The 20,289-nt window shown below is 41.4% G+C and overlaps 1 protein-coding gene across 2 annotated transcripts in view; it reads right to left on the reverse strand.

Annotated features, from left to right (window-relative positions):
- Positions 1 to 9,472, reverse strand: part of gramd4a (GRAM domain containing 4a) — a 68,905-nt gene extending 59,433 nt beyond the window's left edge. The window contains exon 1 of one of the 2 annotated variants that reach the window (XM_050036483.1): positions 9,088 to 9,472. In XM_050036483.1, coding sequence (XP_049892440.1) covers positions 9,088 to 9,116 — 29 coding nt within the window. In that variant the 5' untranslated portion in view covers positions 9,117 to 9,472. The remainder of the gene's footprint in view (positions 1 to 9,087) is intronic. The other variant, XM_050036482.1, reaches the window with a different exon arrangement.
- Positions 9,473 to 20,289: the final 10,817 nt, after the last annotated feature.

Consider the following 20,289-nt stretch of genomic DNA (forward strand, 5'->3'; position numbering starts at 1 on the left):
GGTGCAGCCCACTAGCTCAGCTAATAGTACATTGTTACAAGCAAGCTAAAACAAAAGCTGTCTGATTGTAGTCCAACTGTTTAGCTTAGTTTGCCACAAATCTTAAAATTTACCGGCCGTACCTGTAGGCAGTGAATCACCTCAGCAGCAGAGGGAGGAGGACAGAGGACAGTTGGAAGGACTGATGCTGACGGATCCGCAATTTGTTGGGTATTTCAGTCTGAACCAAAGTTTGTTTCTCAGTATCAACATTTGTAAAGGCAATCAGAAGTTACAGGGCATCTACACCCTTTTTAATTTCCCTATCTGCCCTTAGAAAATTTTCCCCAAAGTAACATATGACATAACAAACGCCAACCTCTTGCCTTTTATTGAAGCTCTAACCACGCCAGTGTTTGCGTTTCTCTCTCCCCTTCTGCCTACACAAAAAGATGGAACCACTAACCCTGTTAGCGCCATGACGACCACATCCTCTCACTCCTCTGCCAAACAGTTGACAGCAGCAGATCTGCTGACCTCATTTATTGATTTCATTTCCATGGCGGGAGCAGTGGCAGTGGTCGCGAGAGGCTGTGAAAGGCTTACTGCTGGTGTTATGGTATCAAGGGCCAAGGTGTAATGATGGCAGATTGAACAGGGGGGCTGTTTGTGTCATCATAGACAGTCACAGGAGTCAAGATACTGAAGCATTTGCTCTGCATTCAGCAGCGGTAGCCTGACACTGCAGTACAATTAATCCCACCGATAGAAACAAAATACAGACAGGATTTATGACCTCATTAATGCCCACCAGAAGTAAGCCAATAAAAGCCAACTACAGTACAAATGTGCTATAGTTCATAATTAGCATCGAAATGAGGGACATTTTTAAACAACAACAGGTGCTAAACTGTCACTGGCAACACACTGATCCCCTCACTGCTACTAGTTCACAAATGTCCTATTGGCCTATTAAACTCTGGCTGCACCCAAAGTGTTGACTTTCCAGCCACCACCTCCAATAAGTCCTTTCTTTGAATGAGAAATGCTGACTGAACGAGACAGTAGTGAGGTTCCTGTTGTCCTCGTCTACGAAGAGGTCATTCATCTTCATAGAGTGGATATGACCGACTGGTATATGTCAACAAATTGTCACAACAATCTGTCATCCTTTCCAGCAGCCGAGCACGGAGCAACACAACATGCAGTCAAGATGATGAATGTGATGATTTTTGACTGCTGTGACTTGTCATTTAGGAAGGGATTAAGTGTAACTCTTCTTGATGTAATCCTCAGAGATTACTTAATCTGTTTGAGCGGATGAGTAACTGTCACACTTTGAAGATGGTTAACTGACTGACAAGCTGTCAGACAGGTTTTTTGTGAGTGATTGGCTAACTGATAAGCCGACTGGCGTGTTGTCGGACTTGCCGCTTCATATTCACTCCATTTCTAAAAACTCTGAAGACTGTTGACCTGCAACTAAGACATTCCAGGCCTGGTTTTCTCGATAACTACGCAATAATCTTGGATTTTAGGCTAAATTAATGACTGAAAAGAAAGTTACGGACCCAATGTCTTTCATACCATGTAAATATTGAAAAAAGGTACATCTCAAGTCCTTTGTTTGATCAATCATTACTCCTTGATCTTTGCGGGACCAGGAAATTATTCCGGTCCACCATCATGAAATACACTCTTTTCTGCCCCTTAACTTCCTGTTAATCACAATGGTTACTAGTACTGTCAAAAACATTGATTCTGATTGATCTATTGATTCTAAATACTAAAATAAAAGTTTCAATACTCATTTTCTGCAGTGTCGATACACTGGTAGCAGTAGGGCTGCCCCCTAAGTGCTGACCAAGCATTAGTCGACCAAGAAAGGTCATTATTCGGCAATATTTCATTGGTCGCTTAGTCGCAGGAAAAAGAACGTGAAACTCTATTAGGAGCTGTGCCTTATCAAAATAAATCTAAACCTATATGACTGGACCATTTGGGAATTTAATTTGAAAGGACAGACACAGGAAGTGGCCCGCTCAGCAGTTAGACAGGAGTCACGTTACAAACCAATCACAGCTGACAGATATCTTTTCCTTCTTCTGTAAATATTCAGTCTGATAAATACGGAAAAGTTGATCATGTTCGTGCAGGGCTACCCAGAGCTTTACATCTGTCCCACGGACGATAGGCCTACACAGTTATGAACAGCGTCTAGAAGAAGATCAGCTCTGCACTTAGGATTTCATGTAAATAGGCTTACGATGCTTGTTAAGGTTGCTTAGAAACCCCTGACACAACCATCTTTTCTAGGCGGGTAAAGACGCAGCATGTGTACAGCCCCTAATTTCCAGGGCTGGTACCTGCGCTTATCACACAGGCTAGTTAATAACATGTCGGGCAGGAAATCCAAAGTGTGGGATCATTTTGAGAAGGTGAAGGACGAACCCAAGGTGATATGTAAACTCATCTTCATTGGTCGACTACAAACATGACGTATCATCTGAAACATGGAAATAGCTACATGCCCATTAGCCACTTAGCACAATCATTACTGCTTTGTCGACAGCGTCATTAACAGGCGACTCGCTCAGTGTATGACATGCACTTGTAGATAAAATATAGGCCTATATTAATGAAGGTTCATTAGTACAGTTTGTATTTCTCTGTAATGTAGCACAGTGTTAACAATGTTACTGATACTATTCTTTCTCACACCTTCAACTCAAACCATTGTGTTGCCCCGCCCAAAATATATAATTGAGTAATAAAATAAATATCATAAACATGCAGGCGACTTGTCGACTAATGGCCCTAAATGACGACTATTGGTTGACTAGGAAAATTCTTCACCTGAGCCTCCCTCGGCATATGGGTGAGTAGATAATGGCTGAATTTTCATTTTTGGGTGCACTATCCCTTTAAGGCTGTATTAAGGGCTTGCTCCACTGCACACATTAGACCACGAACATCAGAGCAGGAAAGCACAAAGAGATAATGATCTAGGGGTGTCACGCATTCACACGTTATTCTTACCATATGCTGGACTATTACATTTACAAGCAGAACATCAATAAATGAAGACACAAATAACAATTTTATGGGGGAAAACAAAACACACACAGACTAATATTTCATATTGTTTTGTCATGTGGGAGGACCTCAGTGACAAGCAAAATAAATACAGCACCGGCAGTAACTCATTCGTTCTTATTACTCACTGGACAGATCTTCACATTATCTGTGTAGGAGGGACTAAGAGGCGAGGAAACGGAGAAAGTACAAATATTACATTTCCTCATGTAGACAACCCAGCCCCATGCGCACATATATGTGGAAATTACAGAGGTGACTGGTGGGTTGACCTTTTCTCCATGAGGGGTGAGTGGAAACATGGTGAGTGGCAGCTCACTAAACACCCCCCTCCTCTTCTCAAGACACCTGTCACTATGAAATGTGTTCTCACAATAACCACCTGAACCTGCCTGCTTGGTGCTACAGCTCAGTGAGCAACTGGTCAGCTCAAACTACCTACAGCTACCTTCCATAAAATCAATCCATAACAATATTGACTAATGAAAGCATCAGATGCACATATATGAATTCGGAAAAACACCCAAGAAATTGACATTTTCATTCAGAGTTCCTTTGAAAATCACAATGCACAAATCACATCTTATTCAGTCTGTAAGTAAGTGCTAACATTTATGAAACACAGCCCTAATTTGTACGAGCTGAGATCTTATTAAAAAGCACATTACATGTTCCCTTGCTATTCCTCGCCTCCTTTCACTGCGGTGTTCCTCAGGCTACGTTTTCTTATTTATTTCCTTTTTGAAGGATTTCTTTCTCCAGCCCAGAGGCAGTTTCAACCACATCATCATCTTAAATGGGAGGATGAAACGATGAAAAGAGAGGACAGGAGGAGGAGGAGGAGGAAGAAGGGGCTTCAGCTCAAGGTCTGATCACTATGTGAATGTTACTGTGGGAATACACACAAACGAGCCTCGTGATACATTTGCTCAGTGATACACAACACAAAGACACTTCCATCCACTAACCATAAATCATGCTAACACACCAAGTCGGGGAGAGGCTGGTGCAACAAAGAGGAGGCAAAGATATACACACACTAATGCACATAAACCAAAATGACAGTATAGCAACACACACACAGACCTGTTTGTTTATTACTGCATATTAGTTAAGGGTGAGTAGCTCAACAAGCCCAGTGGGTGTTCACTGTACAAGCTTCAGTATACTGTTTGTGTGTGTGTGTACGCCTACGTCTGTCTGAGTAATCTCCTGCTAATGACCCGTAGTAGCTTGAGGTTACTCTTGGTCACACAGGTCACACTCACTGCAACAGCCAATCACTGTCATTCATGGACATCAGGCTGTAAGACGCAGACTGACGCCCTTTGTCCTACATTCGTGTTTCTCAATTTTGTAAAAAAGAAAATCATGTGAAGAATCTTCAAATACTGCAACTATAGTTTCTACTAGAGCTGAAATGACAAGTTGATTTACAGAAGTTCAATCGACAACTATTTTGATAATAACTTTATCATGATATAACAATGAAATGACGAATAAAATTTAGGATTTGTCACTTTTATCTTATGTTTTATATCACTGGGAATTTCAGTTTTGAACAATAGGTCATCCCTAACGTCTACATTTAAAACTAGGGAATCGGGACGTCAACAATTAACCATTATTCGGTTGACCACCATGAATATTTTTGACTAGTTACGCATTTCAGTCTATAGGTTCATTTTGGTAGTCTTACGTTTACTGCACTGTGCACTTTCAGGTCTGATGCGAGCTAGGTGGCGGCACCGCTCATTCGGCGATTACTGCTAGCAAAACTATACTCCTGCCAGGTCACTCAAATTTGAGCCACAAACCTCCTTTAGCATTGTTATCTATGTTATAACTGTTAGCTCTGTTAGCACGGTTAGCACTGTCAAAGGGACAAGTGGTGCTAGCATAATTAACAATGCTAAAGGGGGTTTGCGGCTAAGTATGAAGCCGCTAACTCATCTAGGCTACCTGGGGGAAGCCCAGCAGGATAGCTAAAATTCCACAGCAACGCCATCTCGCCCCGGGGTCAGCATTACCAGCAGTAATTGCAGGATTAGCAGCGTAGCTAGGTAGCTTCCAGCTAGCTTCCTGGTGGTGTGCAGTGCAAAGCAATCAAGCCTGACGATGGCTAACCAGTGGAGACCAGAGGGTTGGCAGTGGACTTTATGTTTCCAGATGTTAATGCAGCTAGCCAGCTGTCAAAATATTAAAATGTCACCCCCGCTACATGGCTAGCCCTTTGAAATGCTATGCTAAAGCTCACTGAGTCAATGGCGTGCCAGACTAACAGGATGGACCACTTGTATTTCACATCATTTTGCTTTTTTTTTTCCTTAAAAATTAATTGCTTATTTAATAGTTATTGGTTAATGGGTGTTGGGCTAAAGCAAAATGAACAAAAACTGACATCCCTAAAATGCAATACAAAACTGTCATTAAAGACACATGCATTTAAAATGTCCGTTGTTGGTCAATAAACTTCGAGATACAAGATGTTCAATAATGTTGTTAAAATGAATTAAAATCAATATAGTTTAGGGAGTGTGATCACAGCAGGGCTGCAACTAACGATAATTTTTGTTACTGATTAATCTAGCAACTACTTTTTTAATAATTAATTAATCCTTTGGTCATATCGGCAAATAGCTTCATCACAAGTTTCCACAGCCCATGGTGAGATGTCCTGTTTTGTCCGACCAACAACCCTGAACTCCAAAGAAATTCAGTATACTATAATAAGAGTGAAATAAGGAATCATTTAAGAGGCACCATGTATTTTCCAAATTGTGCTGAAAAATAGTTGATGATTCATTTTTGGTCCATGAATTTATTGATTACCCGACTCTTTTTGCCCTCTAGCACCTTGTAAAGTAATTCCCTTTCTAGCCGAGCAACCCTACAGTATTCACAACGCTACACTGATCACAAGCCAAGATTACAAGTATAGCATACACTGTTTTCAGATATACAGTGTATCCTTGTTGTAGGAAACCATAATGCATTTTTTATGAGTGCTATTACAGGCCTCACATTCTTTAATGTATTAGCGTCAGGGCATGGCTATTTCCATCGGAGCATCAATTTGTTGGGCTAATAACGTAAATTGAATGGCAGTGTAATAAACCTTAATGCTCCCAGCTGCACACAAACACACTTACCTTACTCTAATAACTATTCAGGTGAATGGCCTTCCTATCACCCCTGGTTATCTGCACTGATAAGAGGACACTGGCATGGTATAGCCACATGAGACACGGGTATCTCTTTCTACAATTACGTCCTATATAACTGCTGCCCATCAGCCATGCATGAAAGGAAGGGGGGTCAGTGGAAACAACCGCATACTGTAGTGTAGTGTACTGTACTGTACTGTTGAGTACAATGCAGGCAAGAGCACTCGCACAAGTAGGCCACTTTCTGTATTTTCTGGGACATTAGGCAGCCAGGTTTTGTTTTCAAATGACAGAAAGTTCACAATAACAGCTTGTTAGCTGGAAATGCCACAGTGTAGTGTTTCCACTTTGGTGACTGATGCAAACCTCATTTCCTTTTGCAATTGCTCCAACTCTAAAGTGCTGTATAAACCCATGTAAGGCCATCCTGTCATCATCATCTGTGGTGCTTGGTTTCTGCAGAAACAACAGGAGGCTCACCTGTAGAGCTAATCTTAACTTCGACAAGTTTCTTAAGACAATGCGAGACGGAGAGAGAGATTATCATGACTTGCAGATATCTCATTTGCCAGAATTAACCAGAATGCACCAAGGAGTCGCTCGAACTTTTGTTCAGCTCCTGCATTCATAGTGAAAAGACAGGCAACAGATGGTCAGAGGAAAAAAGCATCAGGCTACTGCCATGCTGAATAACAACTGCCTGTAGTAAAACAAAGTATGCTGCCAGTTGCTGTTCCAACTTAGAAGACAAAACAATACTATTTTCTAATTAGCCCAGGCAACTTTTGTATCACCTCAGCAACCAAGCTGCCTCATAAACACACTCACAAAGTATCCACATCCTTATTAAGTTGGAACACAAGCCTCAATCTGCATGCACAATGTTTCTGTAAATGTTTTCATCAAGCCTCGCATTTTTATTTGATGTCAACCCTGGGGATGGAGCGGGAGGAAGGGAGGAGAGTACAGATATGAGGACTTTAATTAGACCTATTAGACATATTCTGCTCTGTTTATAGTTTAAGGCTAGACAAGGGTTGTGCTCGAGTCCCAGTCAACAGATTAGGAGATAAGAACAAAAAAGACATGGTAGGAACAAGAAGAATGCACTAGCTTTTATCTAGCCCACTAATGCAACCCTCTGGGCGATGTGTAGTTGGCTGAACAAGGATAAAAGTCAGTTATAGCGTGCTTTTTTCAAAGCCAACATCATGTCCGAGGTATTTTTTTCTGTCTGTGCAGCTTTGGAATGGTTAGTTTGTGTTTTTACACAAGTCAGGTGCACAATGTGCCTGGCGCTAATGTTGTTATAAACACAACTGATGTGCAAATTATGAAAAAAAACAGATGATTTGTCCCTTTTCTTTTTCTTCCACATTTCATCTTTGTTCTGAGGCATAATAGAATTGTCATGGGCTCTTTTTAAAAAACGCCAGAGTACATCACAACTCTTAAAGTCGTAATTATCTTGCGGAGACAGTACCAGCATGCCCTTGTGGTGAATTCAAGGCTGGATCAAGATGATGTTTTCAAAACAGCTTTCCCAGGTTTTGAAAAGGATGATATCAATTCAGTGCCGTCCTGGATTAGGGAACAGCCCGACCTTGATGCCTCTGTCTCTCTCGGTCTCTGTCTCTCTCAATTTGTCATGTGGATTACTGTAAATTTATAATGTTGATCTGCTCCGTACACCCGACATCCATTGCACGTCTGTCCATCCTGGAAGAGGGATCCCTCCTCAGTTGCTCTTCCTAAGGTTTCTACCATTTTCCCTGTTAAAGGGTTATTACTTATTAGCTGTGAGGGTCCAGGGACAGAGTGATGTTGTATGCTGTAAAACCCTCTGAGGCAAATTGTGATATTGTGCTTTATCAATAAAATTGAATTGACCAGAAGTGGCGAGGTGAAGTTTACTCACACACACTGCCTTCAATGCACCATCCCTCCTACTCTACTGCTATTATTTCGCCATGCAGTTATATAAACAAGGATATAATCAATCAATACTTCCTTAACGATCTGTCAATCTGCCCTCTGTGTCTGAAATCAGATGAACAATGGGGACAAAGTGACACCAATTGGCGGGGTCAATCCAGGCCAGGACACCAACACTTGTCCCCACTTCCCCACTGACAGAAATGGGGAATTAATTTTAATTTCCACAGCACCTTTTTAGGACAGCGCTATCAACTCTCAGATATCGGAGCTTCTAGGTGTCAGTGAACACACCACACTTGTACTTTTCAAATCAGTATGCGCCTTCAGGTGCATTATGTAACTTTGACATGAATGTAAAATAACGGTTAATGTCGGTCACTGACTGTGATGGATTTTAGGTTTCACGTCTACATGAATGAAAAGCTGACCAAGTGTATGCCCAAATATCATTCAAATATTAACATAAAGCAGCTAGGCTATATAGTATGTATGTGACATGGTTATTATGGGGTGTTTAAGTGCGGAAAACTCGATACAAAAAGCAGCAATGGGCGTTACTAATAACACTGAACTAGCAGCGGACGACCGTTAGACTTTGATGTTCACGACTCCCTCCAGTTTAGCGTTAGCTAGGCCAAACGGCACTGTTGAATTCACATAATGTTTAGCGACTGAATTAAACGCTATGAAGTTAGCTAGGCCTCGAGTTTAACTGTTAATAACCCCCACAAACGGTCGGACATTTTCTCACATCTGTAACATACACAGCGTGAGAGCTCACTAATCCGCATTTTGGATGACCCCGACGAAACAGTGAGACAGGCGGTTGAGATTAAACAATACCCTAACAATTCTTCCCTAACAATAGGTATTTTAAGAAGAATATAAACGGGGGAACAAGTCTTACCCAGCACGTAAATCGTAGCAAAGTTTCATGAACACTGAGATTCCCTGTAGTCTGCTTTATCCTTCAGTACACCTGCTGCTCAGGACGTCCAAATTAGCGCCAGTCTCACGGCGAGAGCTGCTCACTTGGTCCATCCATCCCAGCGATATCCGCTTGTTTCTCTCCGCCGACTAAATGTCGTCTGTGTGGAGCGGTTAAGCACGGAAACACTGAGAGGAGAAAAAAAAATACCAGTTGCGTCTCTCCCCCTCCTCCTCCTGTCTGGAGAGAGCTGCCCTGACCAGCACCGTTATGGCCCGGAGCTTGCAGATACTAGCTCGCCTCCGTCTGATTTCGCAGAAACGGGCAGGGAGCAGGGCCGAGCCGAGGAAATTTCGTCAGTGTTTGGTGCCGTGTTCTTAAAGGGGCCGTTAGCGGTGAGTGATGCTGGAGAGGCAGCAGCACGGAAACACAGCCGCCTCCTACCACCGCCCTGTGGCTGCAATATGCACAGTGAATTATAAAACACGTGGGTAAACAATGGCCTCATTATAATGTCATTGAGCATTACTGTAAATTACCCAGTGGACTCATAATATGATCACTGTCCTGTTCCATCTGCCTCTTATTTTGGTGCAAGAGTTTTGCCTCCATCTCCTCTGTTCAAGCATATTAAAATGCTTGAATGCAAAGGCAATGTGAAAATAATCCATTAGCAGCACCAATTTTAAAGGGGGGTTCCTGGGGTCCACCTAATTTCTAGCATCCTGGTGAATTTTTAAAGGGGAACATCGCCTAAATTAAGGGTGTCTTCAGCCCTCTAAACCAGGGGTGTCAAACATATGACCCGGGGGCCAGAACTGGCCCACCAAAGGGTCCGATCAGGCCCACTGGATACTTTGCACACCCAACAGTAATGCACTGGTGAAGGCAAAGAAGTTTTGCAGATATCTCCTCTACTCAAGCATATCAAAATGCTTGAATGTATAGGCAATGTAAAAATACCCCATTAGCAGGGCCGTAAACACCAATTTAAAATGGGGGGTTCCTGGGGTCTGCATAATTTCTATCATTCTGGTGATTTTTTTAAGGGGAACACCACATAAATTAAGGCCTTGTTTACACGGACAGCGATACAAATAATTTATCCCGTATAAAAAAAATTTAAAAAAATCGGGGTTTACACGATCAGTTTTGAAAACGATATCCCTGCTGCAATTAGCATGCCGGGCCAGTAGGTGGCGATACACAATATGTCAAACACCATAGAAGAATGTTCTGCGCATGCACAGTGATTTGTTTTCCTCCTGGCACTAGTGATAAAAACAATGATAAACTAAATTTTAACCTTAAGTAGCATAGTTAGCTGCTATGCACTTACTAATAATGGGCACAGCAGATGTCCTTGTGCGCCAGTGTAGCGGTGATTTTGATGCAGCAGTGCTAAATTCATTTGTAAGTTTGTGAGTCCCAGAAGTGCTAACAAAACGTAAACAACATATCCACCATTGTTGTTGTGGTTACCGGGCGCCTAATGGGCAAGCGCAAACTGGGTTGCAACGTCATCGTTTTCTAAAATCTCCGTCTATCCTGTTTACACGTCTCCACAGAAACGAATATTTTTTAAAAACTTTCACTTTGGAAGCCGTTTATGAAAATCTCCGTTTTCGTCAAGAAAAATGCTGGTTATGTGTAAATGATAGGTGCAAACGCAAAGATAAATACCCGTTTTCAGAAATATACGGGACCGTATAAACAGGCCCTAAGTAAAGGGTGTTTTCACACTTGGTCCTTTTCAGCCCTCTAAACGGACTCAGAGCGGTGACTCAGCATTTTTTTTGCATGTATGTGAATACTCCAAGAGAACTCAGAACTCTCTGAAGTCCCCTCACTTCAAGTCCACAGTGCGGCTTGCTTAACCTGTGCACTGTTAACACCAAGCACTCTTGGTTCGCTTTGCCCTTTGCCATGTATCTAGCCCTCTAGATCAGTGGTTCTCAACTGGTATAGCCACAGGGTCCAGATTTCTCCTTCGTCAAGAGCTCTAGTTTGCTGTCTCTGTCAAGCACCTGTCCAATATCCGATAGTCATTCACTCTACAGCAGGAAACAAAGCACTTCAAAGTAAAAGCTCTGTGCTAGAAATGCACTGTAATTCAAAATAAAGAGTGTTTGAAAGAAACTTGACATGTTTGCAAGTCACTTGCGGTCCATTCACAATGGACCCATGACCCACTTTTAGACCGCGACCTGCCTGTTGGGAACAACTGCTCTAGATCACATGCTATTGCACTGGGACGCCAGGAAAAACAGACGAAACCACATTGGTCTACCTGTAACACTTGCAAGGACGCAGGACAAGGAGTGGTTTGGTCCATGGAAGATTCTGCACATCTCCAGATGTGGAGTGTTGAATACATCAAACGGCAACAGTCTACAGCACACAAATGCTAAGGTTTTCCTCCAATGTCAAGTTCATCTGAAAGTGAGGGGCTTCATAACCACACTGCAGTGCCTGTTCGGAGTTCACTTTCAAATGAACTGACAATATGAACACAAAAAGGACTGAGTCCCTGTTTCTGTTGGTCCACTTTTTGGTCCACTTTAAGAGGACTGGGTTTGGTTTGTTTTAAAAGGACTATATGTGAGGACACCCTCAGAGTTCCAATATGTAATTTCATGGTCTAGGAAAGTTCAATCAATAGCTGTGAACATGAGCTGCTTTTGTTCATTTGGCTCGGGGCTCATTGCTCAAAATACACTATGTGTGGCCCACCACACAATGTTGATTAATCAAGCAGGATTACTTCACATTTTTCCTGTTCATCTATTGATGGCAGGACTATCACACAGTTTGTAGACATGCACCAGGTATGAACTACACAGGCAGAACTGATGTGTTTTCATAAACAGCACACGAACGGTTACCTAACAGCAGACGGCTGGGTAGCAGACATGGCCACAGCAAAGAAGCGTAAAATCAACTCTAAGGGCACCGCTTTAGGGGGCAGTAGAAAGTTGAATACTTTCTCACTGAAAGATGAAACAGTTGCATTTGTCTCATTTGTGTGGGATTTTTTTTTTAATAAAACGTTTGATGCGAGAAGCAGCTATCTGATCTGGCTCCCATTCAAAAAAGTTTGGACATCCCTGGCATAAAATCTGGAGCTGCTCCACAGACACTGAAGGAAAGCCAGATTTTGTAGACCCACAGAATGATTGTCTTCTTTTTGTATAGCCAAATGATCTTTATTCTATTGTAGTGTTCTTAGTTCTGAAACAGGAAATGTACTCGTAATATCCATTACCTTGGAGATAAAAGAAAAACACCAAAACGTCAAAGCCCATTCCTGTAAAGGTCTCTTTATTATTTGGATGGTTCATTGTTAGATGTGCAAATTTCTGTGATTCAAGTTAAATTTAAAATGGAACAATTCTCAAAAGGAACTCCCTCTGAAAGTCAAGACGTATAACGAAATTCTAACCTAAGTAACCTTGCATCTGTTTTTCTGTCATTTGTACTAGGTTACATAGTTTTTCCCACAAACTTCCTATCATTTCAAGAGGATACTACAGTCTGGTCAATAAAAGTGTTGCCACTTTATTTGCCTTTTCACACTTCCAGGAATCAGCATCAGCCCAAACTAGGCTAAGATTCTGGATGAATAATGCCCCAGAATCGGACCAAATAAACTGGCCCAATTCCAGCTTCCGACATTGCCATCACTGGGCCAAATTCATGACTCAGCTTCAGCCCAGACTCAGCTCGCTGAAAGAAATAAGTCGGCCAGATCTGACTGCCCAACTCAGCTAAGACTCAGGGTGAATGACGCCCTGAATAAACTGGCCCGATTCCAGCTGCTGACACTGCCGTCACTGGGCAGGGTCTAAAAGTGCTGAAATTAGCATAAAAATATTTAACTTTTTAACTGTAGAATATAAACTGCTCAAGGTTGCTAAATACCCGAAGGTTCCAGAAAAAATAAAGAGGGAATGACCTCATTGTCCTCAATGGTAGTTCTGGCCCTGACTCTGACAGACCTGTTTAAATAGTAGTTTACAGTACTATCATCTAAACTCATTCTTGTACTTGATTGTTTCTGTTTTAGAAGAGTCATCACTTACTATGACCTTATAACCGATGGCCTAACCCTAAATAACAAATTGTGTCAGTCTAAACAAGTAGGTAAAATGTATTAGTCAAGTTTAAAGGTTCCTCCCTCATCTGTATTTGGCCTCCTAAAAAGTCTACTGAAGGTTAATGTCTAAAATATGTCAATGAGTTTAAGTAGGCTGAATAGGTAAATGGGACTTTATTATTCCTGCAAATCAAGTTACCCACAAATCCTGACAATAGAATTTAAATGTGAAAAACATGACCATTTCTGAAGTGCTTACCTTTGCATGTTGGTTTTGTTCGTCCGGGAGATTCTTCTTGCCTTCTGAAAGTAACAGAATCCAGGAGTCTTCAACGAAGTCCCACTTATCCCTCAATTTCAGCAATCGTGTTTCAGAGTGATGAAGTTGTCTTGAGATATGTGATTCCTCTGACAGTCCTCTAGTCGCTGTACTTACAGTGCGATGAGTTTGGGATCAAATGGACAAAGAAGAAGAGGGGTTTGAAGGACAGGAGAGTGCAATGGGTGGAAAGTGATAGAGAAAGTGAAACAGGAGTCAACTGACTCCTGACCCCTGAGATGAGACCATAGATTACGGGGAAGTAATCACAAGTGCTCTCTATGTATGGAGTCAGACTACCAATGAGGCCAGTGGGGATCGGTGTAGTCTTGTCCTCAATGGAGCTTTGGCCTGGTTGTCCTGCGGCTGTCACGTCGTCACCTCCTCCTCTTCCTCACAAACACACTGTCTGTGAGCAGCCTGCAATGCAAGTCAACATGTTAGCACAAAAGAGGATCAGACTTTCCAGGGTTGCCATAATTTCTTTCTGCCATAGGTTGATTTCAGCATTTAAAAACAAGAAAAAAACGTACCGTCTCCCAGGTGCGTCTTCTGTTGGCGGGAAATCCATGTTTGTGAGGTTTTAGCTGCTACTGAAGACTAAAGAGAGGCAGTATACCTTTAGCCTGCCTTCACATTTGTCTAGGCAAATGTGGAGGCACTGACAGAGAGGACTTTCCATGTCTAGTTCATTAGCACTGCAGACCTTTAGACAACAGAAAAGGGACATTTAGTCCATTAGAGACGTTTCTTATGGTACAATGTTTGCAGTACTAATCAGATAATATGAAAAGCTGCAATGAAACTGTAAAAAGCGAGACTCTAGCATGCAATATAGGCAATTCATTGTTACCACACATTGGAATACTATCTACTGTAGCTATCATTCCACATTAATGCAGAGTGCTATCTAAAGAACTGCAGGGCACCACTTCACTGAAGTACTGTACATTGCACGGTAGAGTTTTGCCATTTAAAAGCACTCTTGGATTCCTGCACAATTATAGGCTCACACAAACACACTGAGGGTTTTTATCTCGCGGCAGCATAGGACTATGTAAACTGAAGTTCATTAAAGCAGCGATAATCAATATTTGATATTTACAATGCAACACATAAATACTTCTTTGTTTGAGGGTTCATTTTTTGGTTTTAAGGCCAGCAACTTTGCTGCTGTGGTTTGCTCTCATCAGCATGGTTTTCTGTTTTAAGCAAAACAACAAACAAAGAAAAAACGAACTTAATGCTATGCTGACAAAGTTAGCACCTTGCTAGTGAAAATTATGGAGCATATAGCAGCTAAAGAGCCAGATATTTTTCACAGGAGTTGGCGGAGACCAAAAACAGAGCTAAAAGAGTGTGAATGTTGGACTCACATTTGTCAGATACCTCCTGTTTTAAAGCCTTGAGTCTGGCATTGGCCGTCGCCATCTTGGATTTTTGGAGTCAGAAGTGACCATATTTGGACGAGAGGGTGGAGCTATGGAGGAGCAAGGGGTGGATCAGCATTAGACAGCATGTGACTCAAAGGGACCACGCCCTTAAATATGCATCATTTTAAATCTTAACAACATTTAAACACTTAAAACACATAAAAAATTAACCCCAGTGCAGTTGTCATGAACAGGGAAATTAGCTAATGAGACCAAAACCGTTTTTGTACCAGGCTGTAAACATGTTTACTTCTGCTGCAAAGTTGGCCATTTTAACATGGGGGTCTATTGAGTTTGACTTGTTCTTCGAGCCACCCTCAAGTGGCCATTAGAGGAACTGCAGATTTTGGCACTTCCTAGTGGCTTCATTTTTCAGCCCAGGAAGTTGCCACTTTCCAGAAACACGACTCCAAATGAATGCTAATATTGCTAACTATCTAATGCTGGTGTAAATAGGCCTCTTTTTGATAATATAAGTCAGCGTTGTGTTCACACAGCATCTCTCTGCTGCCCCCAAGTGGCCAAAAAAGTCAGTTATTCCAGATCGAAGGCTTAACTGGTGTGTTCAAATTCAAGACAATGACCTATCATATAAATTTTTTGTTGATATGGTGTCACGGAGGTGTCGATTCAACGTACAACACAAATTTTTAGGGCAATACTATTTACATACATGAGGAAGACAGAATATTAGATCTTTCGACTATGTTATGTGTAATTGTAAGGCTTAGTCTTTTCATAGATTAGCATGAAAAATCTATGTAAATGTTTCCGTCATGATATCTGTTCATGATGATTGTTCACAGTGAGCAGTAAGTGTTGTGTTCCTCCTGCTAATGCACAATGACAACATGAATATCTTTTTCCCAAGTTAAATTAAGATTACGGGGGATTTGTCTGTCTCCTTGTCTGTCTCTGTGTTTAAGGCCTCTTTTCTCTTGCAGGATATTTCGGAAGCCGCCACTGTATCACTGCATCGTGATCTGTAACTACTATAAGCTTAAATGAGAAACCACTCAGGGTCTGTGCAGTCATCAGAGATTGTGCAGCAAACAAGTGGACTAATGCTTTTAGATGGGATTCCCCTTAGTCATGCTTAACACACACATCTACACACATCTACACACATCTACACACACACAATGGATTTTGGGGCTGTGATCCTCTTCAGATGTCTTCTAGCAAAAGTACCACTGTTGAGATTTCCCAAATCCTTCCTCTGCGTTCATTTGGAAACCCTGTAATAACTCTCTTAATCCCAAATCAGTATTTTCTAGAGGGTTGCACAACCACACGTGTCTTATGCAACTGGCGGAGCATCCAGAGTCAATTATAGAACAGTGGGGAGGAAGGGGAGGATGGATGACGAGACTGCTGATGCAAAAAAACTGTTTGGATAAGATGCTTGATTGACTACTAACATTTTACCATTTCAAGTAAACAGTTAGCTATGATTCAGAACAAAGACTTTTTCCAATGTATTTTAACAAAAAAAAAATTATGCAGGACTTATTTGAAAGGAGCTGTTTGAATTCTACCAAGTTGTATTGCTTTCAATGGTGTTTGGATTACTATATTTTTGAGGACCTTCCATTGACCACATTCTATTTTTGACACTACCTGGGTCATTCTGTATGCAGCATTATGTCAGTGCTGCTTCTTCTCTCAACTAATCTCTACTTGTGTATCTCCTAATCCTACACTAATCTAAAGTATGACCATTATCCTACCCAAAGCCGATGTTTTACTGTATCATATTGTATCATAGAAAAAATGGTTTCAGCCATCGACAGTAAATACAATTGTAAATGTGTGTCTATCATAAAGGACCACCCATATCCAGTTTGAGGTGATAATTATTTTCTGACGCATATGATACTTTGCAAGGCAAATACCCAATCGGGGGTGTGGCCCCGGTTGAGTGTTAACCCATACAGGGAGCAACAAGGATCTAGTTCAAGCTACAGCAGGTCAAGCTCAATTGAAATTTTGATTTTATAAAAGCTATTTATAAAGTGCCTTTTTTTTAAATTATTTTTGCCACATTTTACCATATAATTCTTACAGCTACAAAAGGCAGGGTTTGGTGCAGCTTCTTCCAGTCCACCTTATCATTTAACTGTACACTAGCTCTTAAAACAAACAGCTACTTGGTCAGTTTTAAAGCCCCTGAAAACACATTTTCTCAAGAAGTGTCTTCATATTAGCATTGGGTTTCCAACTTGAACTCAAAATTTTTGCCAAAAGTTAGAACAATGCCTTCTGAGTTTCTGTCTTTGCTTTTTGGTGAGCAGTGATGTAATGTATTTCCCCACAGCAATCAGCTAGCTTTTAAATCAAATTAATCAACAGTCATGGGGTTGTTTGCTAATGTTGCCAGGCCACTGTCAATCAGGTGTGATCAAACCACACCCACAGAGTCCTGATGAAGCTAAGTTGAGTTGAGGTTTTAACTGTTAAACTTCTTAATGTATGATACCAACAGAGCTGCACGGGTGATGTTTTTTGTAGACGAACTCGGAATTTAGCACCGCCCTGGTTCCCTTAACAAAAAGCCAAGGTGACATTTCCATTGGTTTTTGGGATTATTGCAGAAAATTCGCTCCATGGCAAACAAAAGTTTATGATATTTACACATTTCGTTCAGCAAGACCCTCACTAGGGTTACCACTTTAATGACTTTTGAAGCGTAAAATTGCCAGAAGCAAAAAGCTAACGTTTGGCTAAAAACAAACTAGACAACACTACAGTTACATGTTCTGTAGTCTCGTTTAGCCACTTGTTAGCACCTGCCTTTTTCAAGAAAATTCACAAGTGCTGTATTTACTGACATATCTTATGCTGTAGTGCAAGACATAGAAGTCTCTTAAGCTCAATTCAGGCATGGAACTAAAAACCCATTGACTTTCAGACAAAGGATCAGGAAGTGCAAACATGCTAACTTTATTGCTTAATTAGCCATTAATATTCCATGTTATGGAGAGATACGTCGGTTTTACTTAAGTTTTAAGTTTTTCCAGTGGGCACTGTGGACACAAGTGACAATTAGAAGATACTGGAAAATGCTAAAACATACTTTTACAGGAGCACAAGTACAGAAGAATCAGCAAACTACATACAAAGCAAGATGTACCTAAAGTTAGCCACCATTAGCTAACATCAGCCACCATGAACTACTCATACAGAGCAAGCAGGGCTGTAGCAGCAATATCACTGCAATGGTGCGTTTAATTGCTTATGAATTCAACTTCTTGTTTGTAAAAGGCTTGATTCTTCTTAAAAAAAAGTTACAGTCACTTTAAGGGATTTCTCTCAACCTTTGATGGTTTTAATAACTGATCTCACAAGCACAAAGGTAGAAGAACACTCAGCCTACATAGTTTGAAATTCTTCACCAGTAGATGGCACAATTGGATCTGTCGTCGTCCCATCTCCTGCCTGGTCTTGTTCAGCAGCACAGTCGTTTCTTTAGGATGCCAACTGTGGCCCTGATGAGTCTGAATTATTTAGCTTGCCTGGCTGTGATGGAACAGAGATAAAGAGGAGGGCAGAGGGTCACACTGATAGACTATTTACTTGTGCCTACTCAACTCCTCAAGTTTCAAGTTAAAGGTTTTCCAAATTTCCCAACTTTCCAAAGTGAAATACTGAACATCTGACAAAATGGTAATTGTTTTACAGCCTTCTTACTGGTGTAGAAGTTGATTAAATGTCATTGAGAAGATATGGAACGCAGGCAAAGTGTAGCTACTGTGAACTTACTACCTACATGTGTCATGATTGTGATGACTAATCCCACCACCAGTCATATTTTGACCTCTATTCCAACTCCTTACTTCATCTTTGTACCTTATGTCACTTGGGGAGAGTACCGGCTTCAGTTGCCATAACAACTAACCGCCCAATAGACTTGTGAAACCTGACCCTCCCCTCTAACCTTTCACTCTGCCTGCTGACTATAATATACTTGGCAATACCTGTCGGGCAGCAGACTGTATGTGTGCGTGTTTATGTGACGGACTTGGCACAGTTACCATTTCCAGGAACTAACCCTGCAAATAACAGGACACCAATAACAAGAGTACACTTATCTTATCTATACTAAGACGTGGATAGAGAAGAGAAGGCCTCGTAGTGATGTCATGCACTTACATCTTCCCCCTGGTTTAAGCAAAAGGAGCGTTCATGGTCCTGTCTGACCTCAGCAACCTTTTACCTCTCCCCAGCTCTTTGATCTGCCTCCTCCTAAGTGCATCTCGGCTAATCTGGTACATATGGCTGAAGACAAATTCCTACAGACAAACATTAAAAATGAAGGGCTGCGTATAGATGGCTTACTTTGGAATGCCAGAGCAAAGTGCCAGGTCTTAATGTGGCCTGAGCTGTGGAAAAAAATGTAGATAATGTAGGGGAAAAGTTCAGTGCAGGGCTTTGTAGTGACTTACTACGAACTGTAAAGTATATTTAGTGGCAAGTTTATGGAAGATTTGTGTTGAACAATGTAGAAATTTTTACCTCATCAATAAACTTCTTTCAGGAAGCTAATTTGTAAAGCAAATTCACATTTCACCAATCAAAATTCATGAACTTTTCCATGTCAGCCTACAGAAAAACCTCCTACCTGAAGCACTCTATGGTGCCCTGCCCAGAAAATGAAGTCACGCTACCTCCTTGTGTGTTGTCATCTGAGCTTCTTTGTTCTTTGTCCTGTGTTGGTAGCCCACTGGCTAGCTAATTGCTGTTGCTCTGCAATGTGCTCCTACAGCTGTTACTACTGACAGTGCTCAACCTTTGGTTCCCCCCCACATTAACACTTATATCTCTGTCACCACCTTTGCTATTGTTAGCACTGTTCACTACATTAGCTACTAGCTGCCAGCTCAGCTACCTCCATTTTGAGCCATGTGCAGAAAACCGCTGAGTCACAGATGCGCTTTGAATATTTAAAGCAGTACTTTAGTTTGACAGTTTACATTTTGCAAATGCTTGTTCGCTTTCTTGAAGCTACAGCCAGCAGCTGGCTAGCTTAGCTTAGCACAAAGACTGGAAGCAGGGGATAACAAAGGTATATCACTAACTAAAATGTTAAACCTAGTTTGTTCAATCCATGTAAAAAGTGTAGGATATGATAATTAGGGGCTGTCATATGTGATATTTCGGGAGCGTATCTATGTTTCCCGGGTTCTATGTTTCCCGGGTTCTATGTTCCCCACTTAACCCTGTTAACCCTGCAAAAAAGGTTCTATGTTCCCTGCTTACACAAAAAAAGTTCTATGTTTCCCGGGTTCCATGTTTCCCGCTCAACCAAGCAGGAAACATAGAACATAGAAGGG

The sequence above is a fragment of the Epinephelus moara genome, chromosome 23 (genome assembly GCF_006386435.1).
Source record: "Epinephelus moara isolate mb chromosome 23, YSFRI_EMoa_1.0, whole genome shotgun sequence".
Taxonomy (NCBI): Eukaryota; Metazoa; Chordata; class Actinopteri; order Perciformes; family Serranidae; genus Epinephelus; species Epinephelus moara.